This window comes from Medicago sativa, chromosome 7 (genome assembly GCF_051527215.1).
Source record: "Medicago sativa cultivar Bolivia chromosome 7, Bolivia_mono, whole genome shotgun sequence".
Classification (NCBI taxonomy): Eukaryota; Viridiplantae; Streptophyta; class Magnoliopsida; order Fabales; family Fabaceae; genus Medicago; species Medicago sativa.
The window spans coordinates 79,601,769-79,622,666 of record NC_140755.1 but is presented as its reverse complement, the minus strand read 5'-3'; the positions used below and the strand labels follow the sequence as shown (position 1 = coordinate 79,622,666).

The following is a 20,898-nucleotide window of genomic DNA, read 5'->3' as shown; positions in this document are numbered from 1 at the left end:
TTTAAATAGCTTCGTTATATATCACCAACCGATATTTGTCAATACAATTTTCCCATGCATATGTATTGTTTCTTTTGTTTGGGTTAGAGGGATGGATTTATGCAATTCAATAGCCAAAATAATACCTTCTACATGGGTCTAATGTCATCAATTTCACTACGGTTTTTGTTTCATTTTACTATTAAATAATTTCATCAATTTTCTTCTATTCATGTTTAGAACCTTTTTTACAATGGAATGATGGGATAAATGTGCCTATGATGAAATACGATATATCTTTTTTGAAAAAAATATAATTTATAAAGCATATGAATCGTTTTAAGAACCACAAAAAAAAAATTATTAATTGTCATGAATATTTTTTTAACAAATCTACAGTATAAATCAATACAAATTCTCATACTTCGGAAATATCATATTTTTTGAAAATATAAATTGATATGATCATACTTACCATGATATGAAAAATATGATTGTTCACTTTCTTTGGGTTAGGAAGCTTGGAGGAGAATGGAGGAGGTTGTTTATCCTTTGGAAATAACCCTCATCCATTGGATGACTAGGATATATTTCTTTTGAGTAATGATATTTTGACATCCATTTGATGACAACTTTGTTTTTCTCACTTCTTATTAGTCAAAAACAATGGAAAGAGAAAAAGGAAGAGAGAGAATAACAACATCATGTGAGTATAAGAGAGAAAGTTGTCCAAAAGTTATCAAAAAGTGATTGTCAAAATATCATTTCTCATTTCTTTTTAAGTTTCTCTTTGTAATTTTCTATAGCATTACTTTTTGTTATCTTAATTTTTTATTTATCATTTCTGTGTTCTTACAAGAACTAATATCAAGCAACATTGAAAATGTATGATGAAGATTATGCTATATAGCATATCTCCTATATCAAAAAAGTGCTCATAGGAACTAAGTTCATTTGTGGGACAATAACGGTTAGAATGAGTCTCAAGTTCATCAAATGTCACACTGTTCTCAATTTCCAAATAGAAAAAAAAAATGAAAAAATTATTTTATTTTTGAGGGACAAAAATCTAAAGACATGTTATTATAAAATTTGTGCAACAAATTATTAAAGATTTTTTAATTGTAATCCACTATTTTTTTAATTAAAATATATATTGAAAAATACATTGAGGTTTAAATAGGACAAGACTAATTCGATTGCACTTCTATTGATTTCTATATAAAGATGAATGACTCATTATGTCAATAGCAATGTTATATCTAACTCATTATATTCTATATTCACTCGACGAGAAAAAAAATTTTAAATTATTTTTAAAGTCAGTTTTTAGTATCAAAGAACAATTCAACACTAAGAGTGTATTAAAAACATTCTAATCAAACCCGTGGGACGCACGGGTTATATACCTAATTGTGAATAGTATTGTATAATATATGCAATTAGAACTTGCACATCAAACACATTGTGATCGTAACCAAAAAAAAAAAAAAACACATTGTGATCTATCATGTCATAAAAGCTTCAAACCAAACCATTTGCAAACTCTAAAAGCTTCAAATCAAAAGCGCCAAAAAACTAGAGAGAGATAGAGAGAGAGAGATATTGTAGTTTTACACGATCAACGCCATAATGTGCTCAGTTTCATCCTTCTAAAACTTCGGCCAAGCCATTTAGACTACCATCCACATCTTTAACTACAACTCTTGGGTTCCCATTAGATAATCTAAACCTCATGTAGAAGATAAGCATAGTCGCTGCCAGACAGATAATGGAAATCCCAACGGCTCCCAAACTTGTAAACCAAATCGGAGCCAGCTTAAATGATCCACAAGTAACACCAGCCCTTGAAGAGTTGCGAAAAAGGTCGGGAAAGTAAGTGAAAGGGATAAGAACCCATAGTAGCAGACAAACAATCTGCACTGCAGGGTGCAGGGGACAAATCAATGTCAAACATAGGATATAACACAATATGAACTTTGTCATATCTGTCATTTCAGGGAAAAATGCATCGTATGATTCCCCCCATGTAAGCATCATTGGCTGTGGTGGTGCCTCAGTTGTTTTTTCCAGCAATTGGAAATACTGATATGGGGCAGTTGTGTTTTTCATTTGAGAAGTGAAGTAACTTCCAGATAGCAGCAGTAAGCCCCAATTATAGGTTGGGGGAATGTTCAACACACTGTCACGTAGGTAACGCATAAATCCGGGTGAAGTGTCTCTTAAATCCGGGCGACTGAATATAGGAAGACCAGATTCTCTGTTTGCCTAAAAGAAAAGAAGGAAATATCCAATCAATGTAGTTTCCAAATGATAACAGCAATGTTATATAGCACAACATGCAATCAATGAGATTAAGGGTAAAGGGCATTGAAATGAAATGTGAAGAGAAAGCAGTTTTCCGAATATGGGTGATAATGACCTAAGCTATTTGTATGGTAACGATAGACACAGGATGGTTAATATTGAGTGCTAGTTAATTAAAATTTGTTAACTTAGTTTTTTTTTTTTTTTTTTTTGAATTACCTTCGTTAACTTAGTGGTTACTGTATAAAATATATTCTATACTCATTATAATCAAATTTTCTTATTTTATCAATTTCAAATAATCGATCTTTCTTTTAATTTATTTTTTCTTTGTTGGCGTCTACTATTTAACATGGTATAATGTGACGAAACAAAGAGTAAAGCAAACTCACATTCACATACTCTTCAAAATTCCAGTACAAGCGACGAGGCCATTCCGATGCTGCATACAACAAAACATTAGAAAATCCGTAAGCCTTCATCAAATACTTTGTAATTAAAACTCCATAGCTTATGAAAATGGGGTCTAACAGTCTAACACTAACTACATATTTAAAACTTTTGAGAAAAAACAGGTCTACCTAAAAATTCAAGAGACAATGGACTGATGCTATCCGGCCTTACAGGTAAACCACTCTGTAAAAAATGAACAATAAATCAAATAATTTTAGTTAGACAAAAAATAAAGTCAATGCAAAGGGTAAATAAAAAGCATATGCATGTAAAAACATATGTTTGCCAAAAAAGGAAAAAGGACGCCCAACTGAATTGTCATTAGTCATGCAATGCAAAGGAAGTTAACTTTCCCATCTTTCTCAATTAACTATTCGGAAAGATGTCATTCTGTATAAAGTTGCATCGTTAAGCAAAGGAAGTTAACTCTAAATATCTCGTAAATTTAGTAACCGACGTTTACATGTTTCAAATGGAAGAAGAAGAATAAGAAATTGTAATTATAGATTGAGAGATAATTTACCTCCCTTGGAGCAAACAATGATGGCCATCCATCTCTTGTGTTATGTATCTGCCAAGAGAGTGATCTTATCAACGTTGATTCTGTTAGATTTTTCCCTGTTTTTACTATTCCACATGTACCAATATTAAGTCAAAAGTTGGTTGTTGTGGATCCTGTTTTTCAGGGAAAAAGTTTGCTGAAGTGGTCCACTTGAATCCTGTTTTTATGGGAAAAAGTTTGCTGAATTTGTGCAACTTTTGTTCCCACTTATCCCATATTCAATTGAGTACTCCCTCATATTGTGTTACATGTCTGTAGACCTTATGATGGGTAAGGTACTATAAAGCCAGGACATATTCACAACTTCATAGACACTGAACCTACTTTCTCTCTTCATAATACTGCACCATCGAGTTTGAGCAAAGTGAAGGTTTGGAACAGCAGTGAAATCAGTCCGTGATAGCAGCAAGCATAAGCAGTGAGGTCTTTTCATCAAGCAATGGCTGGAGGTAAATGCTCTTATTCTGCTTCCGCTTACTGATTTAAACGTGTAGTTAATGTTGTTTACATGTTTAAATCGATAATAAAGTTTACATTTGGTATCAGAGCCTTCATGCCTCTGTCTTGCTAAATCGTTTCCATTATGTTTTTGAAAATTTCAATTTTTGGGTATTTCATTTATGACCCTTTTAGTCAAAAATAAAATCATAAACGTATTGGAAATGATTTATAAAGTGTTTCTGGATAATAATTCATCGTTTTTGACGTCGAAATGCATCTAAAACCGTCGGGTTTTTATTCGGGGACCTCGGGTCTGACGCGGGTCGAAACGACCCGGCTGAAGGTTGAAGACGATGAATATTCTGTTTTTAATCAGTGCACGTTTTGTATTTATATTAAACAACGAGGAATTTAGTAATATGAATGCATGCGGCGCAGCGGTTTGTTTCAGCCATGAATTGCTTTTAGGTCGCGAGTTCGATTCTCAGAATCTCCTCTCCACATTCTCAGAATCTCCTCTCCACATTTTCTTTTTGCATTAAAAAAAAAAAACGCACTGATTAAAAATATTGTAAAGGGAAGCGCGTTTGGTCTCTCCGGGGATCGAACCTGTGTCCTTCTCTATCCAAAAAGGGTCTGTAACCAAACGTGCTGCAGTATTCAATTGTTTTAATTTTACTGCTTCTGTATTATGTATAGTTGCTGTTTACTTTGCTGAATGCATTGCTCAGCTTTAAGCCTTAATTAATATTAATGTTAAGTGATTAATAAAATTGTGATTAATTAAGGAATAGCCATAGCATCTTTGATTAATTAGAATTTTTATATAAAGAATTTAGAATCACATTCAAAGCATTAGTTGTAGTTAAACATGCTTGTATAATAAAATCTACCCACAGGAATTTTGTTATGACTGTGTGTTTAATTAGGATAAAATATCAGATTATATTTCTTGATTTACCCACAGGAATTAAGAAAAGGAACATAATTTGATAGTTTAATCATAAAGTTATAATATAAATCTAATTGAGTAAAACCTTAGCCCACAGGCAGGTGTTATGTCACTAGATTTATATATTTAAGCATGATTTGCATTGGTAAACCATGAAATTTATTTACTTCGTCTCAATTTTGATTAAATGAGCATGTTTGCTGAATTTTTGCAGTTGTTCAATCTGCGAATTTTTCTGACTTTAAGTGTGACATTCCTGAATTGAATGGAGACAATTACAAAATCTGGAAGGAGAGAATTCTCCTTCATTTGGGCTGGATGGATATTGATTTTGCTATCAGGAAAGATGAACCATCTGCCATCACTGAAGTGGATCTTTATGAAAAGTGGGAGAGATCTAACCGTCTCTCCGTTATGTTCATAAAGACCAAAATATCTGCTGGCATCCGTGGTTCCATCGAGCAATATGAAAATGTCAAGGATCTTATTAAGGCTATTGATGAGCAGTTTGCTACATCTGATAAGGCCCTTGCCAGCACTCTGATCATTAAGTTCTCCACCATGAAGCTCACTGGGGTGAGAGGAGTGCGTGATCACATCATGCGCATGAGGGATATATCGGCTCAACTTAAGGATTTGGAGGTGACAATGTCTGACTCTTTCCTTGTTCACTACATTTTAACCACTCTACCTCATCAGTATGGTCCTTTTAAGATATCCTATAACACACATAAGGATAAGTGGTCAATCAATGAATTATTGACCATGTGTGTGCAGGAAGAGGAAAGGCTGATGATGGAGGAAGGTGAGAAGGTTAATCTGACTGTTCAAGGAAAGAAAAGGAAGGAAGCTGCGAAGAATAAGAGCAACATTCCTCCTCAGCCAACCATTAAGAAAGAGTCTAAGTGTTTCTTTTGCAAAAAGAAAGGACACCTGAAGAAAGACTGTCTGAAGTTTAAGAGTTGGATGGACAAGAAAGGTACTCCATTTACCTTTGTTTGTTATGAATCTAATATGGTTAATATAAATCATAACACATGGTGGATTGACTCTGGTTCTACAATCCATGTTTCTAATACCTTGCAGGGTATGGAAAACCTAAGGAAACCGGTGGGAAGTGAACAATTCATCTATTCAGGAGGGCGGATGCGTTCACATGTGGAAGCCATTGGCACGTGCAAGTTGATTTTAAGCAGCAATTTTATTTTAATTTTAGAAAAGACCTTTTATGTTCCTTGTTTTTCGAAGAATTTAATTTCTCAAAACTATCGCCTTTGGGTTTTTCAGTTAATTTCAAGGATTCTGGTTTTACTTTGTGTAATAAATCTGGAATTGTTGGTTATGGTGAATTGCGTGATGGTCTTTATTCTATTAATTTACAAAATAATGCTGCTTATAATTCAATGCATGTTACTGCTGGTTTAAAACGATGTGTTATGAATGAAAAATCCTCAATGTTATGGCACCGAAGATTGGGACACATCTCAATCGATAGAATTAAGAGATTAGTAAATGAAGGGGTACTTAGTTCCCTAGATTTTGCTGATTTCGAGACTTGTGTGAATTGCATTAAGGGTAAGCAATCTAACAAGTTCAAAAAGGGTGCACAACGGAGTTCTAACTTATTAGAAATCATACATACAGATATTTGTTGTCCAGACATGGACGCAAGTAGTCCAAAATACTTTATCACCTTTATAGATGATTATTCACGATATATGCATCTCTACTTACTTCATGCCAAGGATGAAGCTTTAGATGCCTTTAAAATTTTCAAGGCTGAAGTAGAGAAACAATGTGAAAAACAGATTAAAATCGTGAGATCTGATAGAGGTGGAGAGTACTACGGTAGATACACTGAGAGTGGACAAGTAGCCGGTCCATTTGCGAAGTTTCTTCAAGAGCATGGGATTGTTGCCCAATACACTATGCCTGGTTCTCCTGACCAGAATGGTGTAGCAGAAAGAAGAAACCGAACATTAATGGACATGGTTAGAAGTATGAGGAGTAATGTTAATCTTCCTCGATTTTTGTGGACTGAAGCACTAAAGACGGCTGCGTATATATTAAATCGAGTTCCAACCAAGGTTGTCTCAAAGACACCATTTGAATTATTCAAGGGTTGGAAACCGAGTTTGCAACATATACGTGTATGGGGTTGCCCGTCTGAAGTGAGAATTTATAACCCACAAGAAAAGAAACTAGACCCAAGGACTATTAGCGGGCATTTCATTGGATATGCTGAAAAGTCTAAAGGTTATAGATTTTATTGTCCATCACTTAGAACTAGGATTGTGGAATCAAGAAATGCAAAATTTCTTGAAAATGACTTGATTAGTGGGAGTGATCAGTTCAAAGATATAAATTTTGAGAAAGATCACTATGAGGCTGAACCTTCTACATCAAGTGACAGACTGATTGTCATACACACCCCTCAAGTACAAAGAGGTGCTAGACAACCAGTAACTGAAATTCCACAAACTGTTGAAAATGATCATGTAGATCAAGTTATTAATGAGGAGCATCAAGAAAATGTTGAACAACCTGTTATTGAACCGGTTGAACAACAAGATCCTCAAGAAGATAATGAGATAACATTAAGAAGATCTACTAGAGTCAGAAAGTCAGCAATTCCTGATGAATTTATAGTGTATCTACAAGAATCAGACTACAACATAGAAGCCGATAATGACCCTGAAACATTTTCACAAGCCATGAGTTCTAAGGAATCAAACTTGTGGCACGATGCTATGAAAGAAGAGATGAATTCAATGGCATCAAACAAAGTCTGGGATCTTGTCAAGTTGCCTGGTGGTGTAAAAGCCATTGGATGTAAGTGGGTCTTTAAAACCAAACGAGACTCACAAGGCAACATTGAGAGATATAAAGCAAGACTTGTTGCCAAAGGATTCACTCAAAGAGAGGGAATCGACTACACAGAGACTTTTTCTCCTGTGTCTAAGAAAGATTCTTTTCGAGTAATTATGGCATTGGTAGCTCATTTTAATTTTGAGTTGCATCAAATGGATGTGAAAACAGCATTCCTAAACGGCTCACTAGAGGAAGAGGTTTACATGAAACAACCTGAAGGATTCTACTCTAGTGAAGGTGAGAACTTAGTCTGCAAGCTTAATAAATCCATTTACGGATTGAAACAAGCCTCCCGCCAATGGTATTTAAAATTTCATGAGGTAATCACTTCATTCGGTTTTGAAGAGAATATCATGGATCAATGTATATACCAGAAGGTCAGTGGGAGCCATATTTGTTTCCTTGTGTTATATGTTGATGATATTTTGCTTGCGACAAATGATAAGGGTATGCTATATGACGTGAAACAATTTCTCTCAAGAAACTTTGATATGAAAGATATGGGAGAGGCATCTTATGTCATTGGCATTAAGATCCATAGAGATAGAAATCGAGGCATTTTGGGTTTGTCCCAAGAGGCCTATATCAACAAAGTTCTTGAGAGATTTAATATGAAAAATTGTTCACCAAGTGTGGCTCCCATCGTGAAGGGTGATAAATTTGAATTAAGTCAATGCCCACAAAATAATTTTGAACGGGAACACATGAAGAAAATCCCATATGCTTCAGCTGTAGGAAGTCTTATGTATGCTCAGGTTTGTACCAGACCTGACATTTCATATGTTGTTGGAGTTTTGGGAAGATATCAGAGTAATCCAGGTGTTGACCACTGGAGAGCTGCAAAGAAGGTAATGAGATATCTTCAAGGAACAAAGAATTTCATGCTCATGTACAAACGAACAGATAACTTGGAAGTAATTGGCTACTCTGACTCAGACTTCGCTGGTTGCATTGATACCCGAAAATCTACATCGGGTTATGTTTTTATGCTAGCCAGTGGAGCTGTATCTTGGAGAAGTGCAAAGCAGACCTTGACTGCTACTTCCACTATGGAAGCTGAGTTTGTTTCATGTTTTGAGGCTACCTCGCATGGTGTGTGGTTGAAGAGTTTCATATCTGGTCTTAAAGTTGTCGACTCCATTTCGAGACCATTAAAGATGTATTGTGACAACTCTGCTGCAGTTTTTATGGCTAAGAACAACAAAAGTGGAAGTCGAAATAAACACATCGACATTAAATACTTAGCTGTAAGAGAACGTGTTAAGGAAAATAAAGTGGTCATTGAACACATTAGCACAGAGTTGATGATTGCTGATCCTTTGACTAAAGGCATGCCACCAAAGAATTTTAAGGATCATGTAGTACGGATGGGACTTGGTTCCATGATGTAACTTTCATTAAACCTTTGTTATTTTGATGAAACTCTTATTTAGCTTGAATTTTCCTCATTTTATGTGCACATATTTCTATTTATTTTGAGAAAAATTCACTTCATTTAGACTAGAAATAAACATGTGGTTATTTCATTCAGTTGAGGATTGATATGAGAGACTTGATATATTGTAATACATGGAAGATACTACTCATAATAAGAGGACATATCGCCATGATTCTTATGTTTAGTTTTCTGTTAAAGATTGATTATGGGTCAAATGGACCAAGTGGGAGAATGTTAGATTTTTCCCTGTTTTTACTATTCCACATGTACCAATATTAAGTCAAAAGTTGGTTGTTGTGGATCCTGTTTTTCAGGGAAAAAGTTTGCTGAAGTGGTCCACTTGAATCCTGTTTTTATGGGAAAAAGTTTGCTGAATTTGTGCAACTTTTGTTCCCACTTATCCCATATTCAATTGAGTACTCCCTCATATTGTGTTACATGTCTGTAGACCTTATGATGGGTAAGGTACTATAAAGCCAGGACATATTCACAACTTCATAGACACTGAACCTACTTTCTCTCTTCATAATACTGCACCATCGAGTTTGAGCAAAGTGAAGGTTTGGAACAGCAGTGAAATCAGTCCGTGATAGTAGCAAGCATAAGCAGTGAGGTCTTTTCATCAAGCAATGGCTGGAGGTAAATGCTCTTATTCTGCTTCCGCTTACTGATTTAAACGTGTAGTTAATGTTGTTTACATGTTTAAATCGATAATAAAGTTTACAGATTCAACAAAAACACAAGACAATGAATATAAGTTACTAATATTCGTTTCTGTTATCTTTTACCAAACTTGCACCCTTGACCCACAGTCTCAACTGTGAGAAAATAATACCGAAAATTTCTCCGACGAATGGTTGTTACCTGTTAGAGTCTTATGGATCCATGACTACATGAAACACTTCTCAAACTAGAAGTTAAGGACTTTGACTAAAATTGTATCTTACTTTACTTAGAGTTAATTCAAAAGCTTAAGTAGGAATAGATTGAGTGATGATAAGTTTACCTGATCGGGTTCCTCCTCCCCTGTATCACGCCGCGGTTCCATCAGAATTTCGTAGTGTCTACGCATCTGCAACCATTCACAGATAGACAAATTCCGCATATGTTAGCAAAGGAAGAAATTATTATTATTTTTCTACTATATGCATGGTCTTTGAAAGCAGGGAGCATATATCAGCCAGGAAATTGAACGAAAGCAAAGCACACACAGATAATTAATAACATGAATATGTATGCAAAAGTAACGTTGTGATGACCTTGGTTAAGAAGGATTCTTTTTTTTGTTGTTCTACTAACTCCGCCATCATTGCTCTTAACTCCATTAATTTTTTTTTTTGTTCTCTTAACTCCGCCACCATTGCTCTTAACTCCGCCATCCTTGCTTTGTCCTCCTCCATTTTGATCTTTCTCTTTACAGAACGTAGTGAATAAAAGGTGTAATTCTTCGATCACCAATTACAGATAACTGATTAACAAAGAGACGGAGGAATGGAAAAGCACAAGACAAGACGTGTTTGCGTGTACGATATTCAAGGTAGCTTACGTCTTCATCCGTGGCTTCGTTTTTGTTTTTGTTTATTCAAAGACCAGTGAGATTAACAAATAGAATTTTGGTTCCATTAATTCAAAGTCTTGTTAAATTAATAAATGTTTTTGTTGCATTTATTCAACTTTTCTCACAGGGGCGGTGAATGAGGTCCCTTAAACTACTCACCTTTCTCTTTCAATTTTCCTTCATCAACGCGTCTCTTCCTTTGAATACCTCCTTTTTTGTAATCCCCACTTTGCTTTCAAGGTTGTATTCTATACTACTAGATTTAATTTCATTTTTTGTGTGGTTTAGTTTATTTCTCACTTTTGTTGTGTTGTGTGTTGAATATTTTGTTTTCACACTTCAACACGTCTCTCTTACTTTGAATTGTCCCTTGTAATCTTTTGTTGTATTGGTCCAGCTGAAAAACTTGTAATCCCTCAGTTTCACATATCATTGTATGATTGATCATTTATCTGTGGTTGAATTTCTTCTTTAATACCGTTCTGGCTTCGTTCAAGATTGTTCGGTAAGTTCACATCCATTCTAGTTTCCTTTTCTCTTCTCTTCTCTTATTAATAATCATTTTGCTAGCTTTTCTGCTGAAATTTATAGAACAACATAGGGTGTAGCATAATCTAGTTTAGGATGTTTATATATTATTCTTCTCTGAATGATAGATAATAAAGCTGAAGCTGATGACCTTATTTTCCTGTTTTCGTTGTCTCCGTTTCTTTTCAAAAAAATAAAAAATCAATTTGCTTTTGTTCATCGTCTCTTCTGCATTGTTGTGGTAATTTTTAATGAAAACTTATTATTATCTAGAAAATACAATTTGGTAAGTTTAGTTCTAGCTGTTTATTACTCACTAAATTACTAACACTCGTCTAACAGAAGAAGCTGCGCAGAATGGAATCTCAGCACCAGGGGTTGCAGGTATGTGTGTATGATCGTTATGTATGTATATTCAACTTATCAGGTCACCAATCATTTAAAAATTGTGAATTATGGTCATTATTGGCAGTGTGAAATAGTTTTTTTTTTCTCTCAATAAATGTGAAATAGTTTATTTGAATTTCATTTAAATTATTTCAATGATAATATTATGAATTTAAGGGGCATGTAAATTACCTCTAAAGTTGATTGATGTAGAAAAATAATTGATTTTCATTAGACTTAATTTTAAAAATCTAAGACTTATTGTGATTTTTTTGATGTTTTTACTATCCTCCCTGACCCTCCTAACATTCTATGCAGTTGAAAGAGTTGCAAATGAACAACACCACCGGAAACAAGTTATCTGGACATAACAAAAACGTTGAATTTACACAACCATTATTAGCCAGAGATGGAAAAATGACTTCACAGCTCAAAGACAACTCCATTAGATGTAATAATCTAAACAAGCAAAACCACAAACACACTATGCCAAGATCATATCCTAAATTACGGTTCATACGTAGTGAAATTGCAAAAATTGCTCCATTTCTTATAGTCTTGTGCATTATTTTTGTTGGGCTTTTCTTCGACGCGTGGATCGAACCATCACTTATGAAGGTCCAACATGGTCAAATATGGGCCTCCTCACTCAGACTTTTTGGTTTTATGGCGTTTGTTTGGGCCGTTGCTATAATGATTCTTGATGGTGTACCATTTATCCGAATGCAGAGTCTTGTGCTTATCTTTTGGGCCATCTCGATGCATGTTAAATCGTAAACTCAGTCAGCGCAATGTTTGTTCCGGTACTCTGGAATAGTTTGCTTTGGGGTGTTTGCTCGTGGGAAAGTTTGGAGAATGTTGGAGGGAAATCTGCAAAATTTTAATTTGTTCTTGTGTTTCATGCTGTTTTATGTGCTTGTAATATATTGACTGTAATACCTTTGGAGCACTGTTGTGGCGTATTGCTGTTGGATTTATTTTGTTTTGTTTAATTCATGTCTAATAGTTGTATTCTGGGTACTAAACTTGGTATTTTAATTGTTGATTTGCGACTGTTCGTGTTCAACTGGATTGATAAATTTTGTTCATGTCACAAAATTGGGAATTTTTAAGTTCAACTCTCCATGAATATTCAAATTTTTTTACAATGTATTCTACTTAAAGGGGTTTAGATATGGGGTAATTCCCCAAGTCTATCTTGAATATATAAACCTTCATGACCCACTCTACGACGGACAACAATTACAATACCAACAATTTCAAATTCTCATTGGTTGCAACTACGATCACTATTAGGAAGCAAGAGAAAATGAAGAAAAGTAAATTGTTATTGATGATTGAATGAGTACATTGGTTATATATACACATAATGGGGAGTACCATATCCTAACATGAACAAGCTATAGCATATAGTAACCCTAATATCTGTTACTTGCATGGCAAGTAAGAGAGCAAAACTAACTATTCTCATCATTGTATAATAGCCCCCCACAAGTTGGTGGTTGATAAATGTTAATCAACCCTAACTTGGATAAAAGAACATTGAAAGTCTTGGGAAGCAATGCTTTTGTGAAGAAATCATCCACTTGATCTTGTGAAGACACTAGCAGAAGCTTGAGAATTCCTGATTGCAACTTTTCTCTAATTAAATGGCAATCAATTTCTAGATGTTTGGTACGGTCATGGAAGACAGGGTTACCTGCAATGTAAATAGCACTGTGATTATCACAATATAACACTGGCAACTTAGAACATGTGATGTGTAAATCTCTGAGAAGATAAAGGATCCACTGGAGTTCACAAGTTGCAGATGCTAAGGCTCTATACTCAGCTTCAGAAGAGGATCTGGATACAGTGATTTGCTTCTTAGTTCTCCAAGAGATTAAAGAATTGACTAAGAAGAAACATTGGCCAGAGATGGATCTTATTGTATCGATACATCCAACCCAATCTGCATCTGAAAATCCCTATAAAGTGATAGATGAGCTTCTGGGAAAGAATAAGCCTTTGCCAGGACAACTCTTGAGAAATTTGAGAACTCTAAGAGCTGCTGAATGATGAGCTTGTGTAGGTTTGGAAAGAAATAGGCTCAATTGTTGAGTAATGAATGTAATAGCAGGTCTGGTGTTGTTAAGATATAGGAATCTTCCAACCAATCTTCTGTAAGCAGGAATATCTTCAAAAGGGGCACTGGAATCTGAATGAAGCTTGAGGGATGAATCAGAAGGAGTGGATATAGGTTTAGAGCCCAGAGTGTCTGTATCATCAAGTAAATCTAGGCAATATTTTCTTTGGCATAATGAAATTCCCAATTTGGAGTGTGCCACTTCAATGCCTAAGAAGTATTTCAATATGCTTAAGTCTTTGATTTTGAATAATGAATCCAAAATAGACTTAATATGATCAAACTTAATATGATCAAATTCAGTGAGTGAATTTCCTGCAAGGATGATGTCATCAACATATACCAGAAGAATGGTGAATGATGTGGAAGTTTTCTTAACAAAAAGAGAGTGATCAGATGCAGCCTGAGTGTATTGTTGATCATAAAGCACAGAAGTCAGCTTTTCATACCATTTTCTGCTGGCTTGCTTTAAACCATAAAGAGACTTGGTCAACTTGCAGACTTGATTAGGTTTGGTGGATGTGATGCCAGGAGGAATCATCATATACACATCTTCCTGCAGATCTCCATGCAAAAAGGCATTATTTACATCAAGTTGATGAATGTGCCAATTATGAATGGAAGACAAGGCAATTACAAGTCTGAAAGTAGTCAATTTTGGCAACAGGAGTGTATGTGTCAAAATAATCTAAACCCTTAATTTGATTGTACCCTTTTGCCACTAATCTTGCCTTGTAACATTCAATAGTACCATCATCATGAAATTTTACTTTGTAAATCCATCTACAACCAATAGGCTTCACATTTGGTGGTAAATCCACCAATTTCCAAGTACCAGTTTTCTCAAGAGCCTGAAGTTCAACTTGCATGGCATGCTTCCAACATTCATGCTTACTTGCCTCAGCATAGGTTTTGGGCTCAGGTTGAGTATGGAGAGACATAACAAAAGAGGAATGACTGTTAGATAAATGATGATGAGAAACATAATGAGATATAGGGTATGTAGAAGCATGAATATTATTGCAGATATAGTCATGAAGGTAGGATGGAGTAGTAGTATTTCTCGTTGAATGTCTTGGGATATTGGGTGGTATGGATGGTGGAGGAGAGGGAGGGTCATGTGAAGGTTGAGTAGGAGCAATAATATCATCAATGATGGGTGGAGAATGGTTGACGGTGTCAACAGGTGAAGAATGAAAGTGTGAAAAATATTGCCAGTCAGGAGAAGTTGAAGAAGGAGAATGTGGATACGGAAGGAAGTTTTCATGGAAAGTGACATGTCTAAAGATAAAAATTTCTCTAGAATGAAGGTCATACAATGTGAATCCCTTGTATCCTGACTGATAACCTATGAAGACAGATTTTCTAGCTCTAGGATTCAGTTTTGTTCTGTGAGAATGTAAAGTAGATGCATAACAAAGACATCCAAAAACTTTGAATAAAGAACTATTAGGAAGTTTGTGATGGAGGACAAGATAAGGAGATTGATTATTGAGAGTAGGTGTGGGGACTCTATTGATAAGGAAAACAACATGTTGAATGGCATAGGACCAATAGGAAGGGGGTAATTTAGACTGATATAACAAAGCTCTACCAACATTGAGGATGTGCCGGTGCTTTCTTTCAACCCTACCATTTTGTTGGGTAGTCTCAACACAAGATATTTGATGAACAATACCATGTGAAGAGTAAAAAGAAGATAACATGAATTCATGACCATTATCAGTTCTTATGAATTTTGGAGTGGTGTGGAAATGGTTTTGAATCAAGGTGATGAAATTTTTAACATGAGCAGAAACTTCAGCTTTGGTTTTAAGAAGAATGATCCAAAGAAATCTACTATGATCATCTAGAATGGTTAAAAAATATCTATGTCCATGAACAGATGCAGTAGAAAGAGGACCCCAAATATCAAGGTGAATGAGTTCAAAACATTTAGAGGCATAAGAAGTGCTAGAGGTAAATGGTAAATGTTTATGTTTAGCAAAATGGCACAAATCACAAGCATTTTTATTATTATCAATCTTGATAGATGGATACAAAAGAGACATAGTATGTTGTCTTTGAGAAGACAAATGCCCTAATCTGAAGTGCCACAAGGCATCAGAAGGAACAAAAGATTGATCTTTATTACAAGGGGAAGATAACATAGCATTACAAGCTTTATTATTGAAACTAGGAAGTTCTAAATTGCATTCACTGCTAGATGGATAAAATTTGTGTAAGCCATCCAATTGTTTAGCCAAACCAATCATCTTCAAAGATTGTTGGTCCTGTATGAGACATTTGTCAAGAGAAAAATGAAAGAAACAGGTTAAAGACTCACATAATTTGGCTACATAAATGAGGTTGAGCAAAAAATGGGGCGAAAAAAGAACATGGTTAAGATAAAACTTGGAGTTAAATTCAACTGTGCCAGCATAATGAACCAAAACAATATTTCCATTGGGAAAAGAAACATGGACAGGTTTAATTCTATAGAATGATGTAAAACAAGTAGAATCACAACAAATGTGCTCATTGGCACCTGAATCAACAAGCCAAAATGAACGTTTTTGTGTGGAAGAAGAGGAAAGAGATACAGGTATACCTACAGAAGACTTAGTAGCTGAAATGTTGGTGGAAAGAAGAGGACTAGCAGCAATGTGATTGGAAGTTGCTTGTGGAGTGGAATATGCAGGGACAACTAAGTTTGCCTATTGGAGCATGGATACAAGTTGAGACAACTTGTCCTGAGAAAAACTGATATTGGAATTTACAGAAGTATGTGAACCAGCAGACGAAGTAGCAGCATCTGAATCTTCTTGTGCAGCAGCATTGACACAAGGTTGATTCATACGATTATTCACATTGGGATACTGATAGACTTTTAGCAAGTGTACTAAAAATGCATCGAAGTAGTAAAAATATCGATCCCACGAGGACTGTGTTAATCTCAATTCAGCAATAAGGTTAATATCTAGGATGTGTAAAATATTTTGTTTGCCACTAGGCAGTAGATTTGATTTGCATAAAATTAAATAACATAAAATAAAGATTTGTTTGGAAAATATATGGAGAGATGAGATCAGGTCTTTCGAATCCTCTGAGTTCCCCTAATTGGTATGCTGCACCTATTCTTATGAATGATTTTCTAATTCCACGATAGTTAACAAAATAGTCCTAATCAATCCCTTGAGTTAGGACCCTCTTCTCAAACTACAGCCCCTAATTCCTTAGGTGGTCTAATAATCTTTGAAGGTTTAAGCACGTTAACCTAATATCACTAACAAACGATTATCTATTCCTAGACTAACCATGTTTATTAGAACAATTCAATTAGGTCTAAGTAGAAAGCTATGGTCAGTAGTCATTCATTCTCACTAAATCATGTTTATATTTGATCAGGATATAAAAAGCATTAAGAACAATTGAATTGAATAAAAACTAAATTGTCATTCACAATAAACAGAGTTTCACAGCAACATGGTTCAAACAGAGTTACATCAGATTCATCTCAGACCTAATCTCGAGGAAATTAGCTAGACATAAAGATACAAATAAATAGAAAGGAAAACAAAATTAACCATGAAACCATTTGTGAGCTTTATTTTCCCTTCCTGTTATCTTCCCTTTATGCTTGTAGCTCCCTTATATCAACACGTGATTCCATTGTGTGGCCTCCTCTCTCGCGATGCGTGCCTCTTGCCTTTCCAAATCGTGAATTGGCTTCCAAAAGCAAAACGTGAATCCTACTGTGCAGCAACTTTCTTTTTATAGGTTAATGCAAGTAACCTACTTCCTTTCTTTTTGCACAAGTTGTTTGTTTCCCAATTTCTCCACGTGACCTATTATTGTTTAGGCCCAATTAGTTTTCTTAATGCTAGTGACACCTCCATGTATTATCAACTCAAATATATGCCACTATGAATTGCTTCCTGGACTCACTTTTTCTCTTTTGCTTGAGACTGACTTCAGTTTAAATAGGCAATTCTGTTCGCCCAAAATCGTACTACGATTAGATAAATCGTACCACGATTAGTCCATTAAACCCTAATTTCCTTCCAGATCCTTTTTGAAATCGTATCACGATTGGTTGAATCGTACTGCGATTAAGCTTCTTCAAAAACATGCGTTCTGACTTCAAAAATCGTATTACGATGGTGAAAATCGTACCGCGATTCCTGGATTCCAAGTCTTCCAATTTTCTTGCTTTTCTTGCTCTTCTTGCTGCTTAAACTTGCTTGTGAACTCAAAAATATCATGAAAAAGACTCTAAAAATAGTGCATGACTGACTGTCATCACAACCCCAAACTTAAACCATTCCTTGTCCTCAAGGAATCTACTTGCAATATTGACAATCGACAGTAAAATAACAATTACCTGATCAAGCGATAGTACCCAAAAGTTCAACACCTTACTAGCTAAAGATGAGCTAGTTTGACTTGTTAGCAACCACCAATTCACAACTCCACGCAACAATTTGAATAGGGTTCACAGTCGACATGCAATCTACATATTACCATACGCTTGAAAAGTTTCTAAACGTCAATCAATATCAATGTCAATACACACTTTTGAGGTCTTTAAGGGTTATAACGGGGCTTAGGTGAAGGTGGGATAAATTTGGATAAGTAGGCTACACAAAATTTGAGTTAGGCATTCCTACGGAAGTTATAGCACAAAATTTCAATCCATCATTCATTCACCCTTTTGGAATAACAATCAATGTAAAGGTACTAGAGAATATTTTTAACATTTAGGGACAATCGAGTTTGAAGTTACTCGGATTTTCAATGTTTTGTCCCTTTTTCATCATTCATTTTCATTTTTTTTTTTCATACACCATTTTTGTGTATATTTTGCATGACAATTTTTCTTTTTCTTTCATTTTTTTGTTCTCTAATTCTCTAGTACCCCCACCCCAAACTTAGTTGGTTGCAAATTCCAATAGCAACCCCAAACTTAATCATTAGCAACATACTACAATGTCTTAACTCAGAAAATACATTAAGGGACAAATCCTAAAAGTCTCTAGGCTTGTAATGTAGTTTGTCACCGAACAAAAAGTTCTAATCCTACCGGCTCAAATTGGCTAATAAATGGATAATATATACAATTAAAATCAGGGTAGGCTTCAAAAGGCTCACAGGACCAAGCACTTTTGCCTCAGTGTGCTAATGACAAAGATCAATCAACAGTAAAGAAAAATCGCAAGTTCTAGAAATGTAAATGCATGGAACACTCTATATAAGTAAATTGGAAAAATAAAATTTGGCCATGAATCCTTACAGTTTAGATATCTGGGAGTTGTGACTACCTATCTTTAATGCCGTACACTTCGCCTTTGAAATACCAAGTCACTCCTCCTTTTGAACTTTTGGAATACCACTTGAACAAATATTTGTTACTAAACTGTAAAAAGTCAACAAACAAGCAAATTCATCAATAATAAACAAGTTCAGATTCAATCACATAACAGGGGGATACCACTGAGTTATTCAAACATACTGACAATTGTCTGACTCAACAATAAAAATAAAATACTGAAAATAAAGACATAATAAAAAGGATGGGTTGCCTCCCACCAAGCGCTTTCTTTTACGTCATTGAGCTTGACGCTTCAACCACTGTTAGGGTGGCAAATATGTCAGAAAGAACACATCATCCTTCTTCTTCCTCTTGTTTGGTAGGAATTCCATGTATTTGTAACAAAGAAGTAGATGCTCCCATGCGCTCACAGCTAAACCTTTGGAATTTAAGCTCTCCCACCTTAGAGAAGGACGTCTATCCATTTGCACATGAGTGATTTCTTTAACCCCTGTTTGTTCAGACTTCGGGAAAATGTCAGCACTCCTCACTTTTGGATTTTCTTCCACCACAACCTTGTGACACTCAATCTCCATCTGAACCAGCTTCCTCTGAGACTCATGTGCTTTCTCAACAAGATCACCACACTGAACATCAAACATTTCAAATAAAACTTGATTTGACACCAAGAAATCATCTAAAATATTCTGAAGTTGAGTATTGTAATCGATGTTGATCACCTCTTTCTTTCCTTCACCATCACTACCTGGTTGATTCGCCTCATAATGACCACAACTCGAGATTTTGTTGTCCAAAATTTTGATCTTAAAAGATAGCATATATTTTTCATACTGCAACTTAGCAATCTCTTCTGTGTCATAGAGGAGTACCCTGTCTATCATAGCTGCAAAACTTGGATAAACTTTTCAGTAGCACAGTACAATGAAAAGAAAACAAAGAGCATAATATTTTTTTTTTAATATATATATACAAAAATATAAATGACTGAAATCCTAAATAAAAACAAAATTGCCAAACTGAAATGACTTAACAGTCCCCGGCAACGGCGCCAAAAACTTGATAGACTTTTAGCAAGTGTACTAAAAATGCATCGAAGTAGTAAAAATATCGATCCCACGAGGACTGTGTTAATCTCAATTCAGCAATAAGGTTAATATCTAGGATGTGTAAAATATTTTGTTTGCCACTAGGCAGTAGATTTGATTTGCATAAAATTAAATAACATAAAATAAAGATTTGTTTGGAAAATATATGGAGAGATGAGATCAGGTCTTTCGAATCCTCTGAGTTCCCCTAATTGGTATGCTGCACCTATTCTTATGAATGATTTTCTAATTCCACGATAGTTAACAAAATAGTCATAATCAATCCCTTGAGTTAGGACCCTCTTCTCAAACTACAGCCCCTAATTCCTTAGGTGGTCTAATAATCTTTGAAGGTTTAAGCACGTTAACCTAATATCACTAACAAACGATTATCTATTCCTAGACTAACCATGTTTATTAGAACAATTCAATTAGGTCTAAGTAGAAAGCTATGGTCAGTAGTCATTCATTCTCACTAAATCATGTTTATATTTGATCAGGATATAAAAAGCATTAAGAACAATTGAATTGAATAAAAACTAAATTGTCATTCACAATAAACAGAGTTTCACAGCAACATGGTTCAAACAGAGTTACATCAGATTCATCTCAGACCTAATCTCGAGGAAATTAGCTAGACATAAAGATACAAATAAATAGAAAGGAAAACAAAATTAACCATGAAACCATTTGTGAGCTTTATTTTCCCTTCCTGTTATCTTCCCTTTATGCTTGTAGCTCCCTTATATCAACACGTGATTCCATTGTGTGGCCTCCTCTCTCGCGATGCGTGCCTCTTGCCTTTCCAAATCGTGAATTGGCTTCCAAAAGCAAAACGTGAATCCTACTGTGCAGCAACTTTCTTTTTATAGGTTAATGCAAGTAACCTACTTCCTTTCTT

At 35.1% G+C, this 20,898-nt stretch overlaps 2 protein-coding genes and 1 long non-coding RNA gene across 6 annotated transcripts; 2 read left to right on the top strand and 1 right to left on the bottom strand.

Moving 5' to 3' along the window:
- Positions 1-1,333: 1,333 nt before the first annotated feature.
- On the bottom strand, positions 1,334-10,643 carry LOC146908980 (uncharacterized). 2 transcript variants are annotated; one of them, XM_085730565.1, is made up of 6 exons: positions 10,263-10,643; positions 10,010-10,075; positions 3,263-3,310; positions 2,868-2,922; positions 2,679-2,728; positions 1,334-2,247 (listed from the first exon to the last, which is right to left on the bottom strand). In XM_085730565.1, exons 1-6 carry the CDS (start codon positions 10,401-10,403, stop codon positions 1,624-1,626), a joined length of 984 nt encoding a protein of 327 aa, XP_085586691.1. In that variant the 5' UTR covers positions 10,404-10,643; the 3' UTR covers positions 1,334-1,623. The 2 variants fall into 2 exon arrangements, with proteins under 2 accessions (XP_085586691.1, XP_085586692.1); XM_085730566.1 differs by lacking the exon at positions 3,263-3,310.
- LOC146908981 (uncharacterized) lies at positions 3,558-9,008 on the top strand. 3 transcript variants are annotated; one of them, XM_085730564.1, is made up of 3 exons: positions 3,558-3,750; positions 4,909-5,673; positions 5,781-6,069. In XM_085730564.1, exons 1-3 carry the CDS (start codon positions 3,741-3,743, stop codon positions 5,813-5,815), a joined length of 810 nt encoding a protein of 269 aa, XP_085586690.1. In that variant the 5' UTR covers positions 3,558-3,740; the 3' UTR covers positions 5,816-6,069. The 3 variants fall into 3 exon arrangements, with proteins under 3 accessions (XP_085586690.1, XP_085586689.1, XP_085586688.1); XM_085730563.1 differs by having other exon boundaries at positions 3,567-3,750; positions 4,909-5,336; positions 5,472-6,119; XM_085730562.1 differs by having other exon boundaries at positions 3,567-3,750; positions 4,909-9,008.
- On the top strand, positions 10,402-11,453 carry LOC146908979 (uncharacterized). Its single transcript, XR_015020604.1, has 3 exons — positions 10,402-10,540; positions 10,689-10,801; positions 11,432-11,453. It is a non-coding gene; the product is annotated as an uncharacterized LOC146908979 (long non-coding RNA).
- Positions 11,454-20,898: the final 9,445 nt, after the last annotated feature.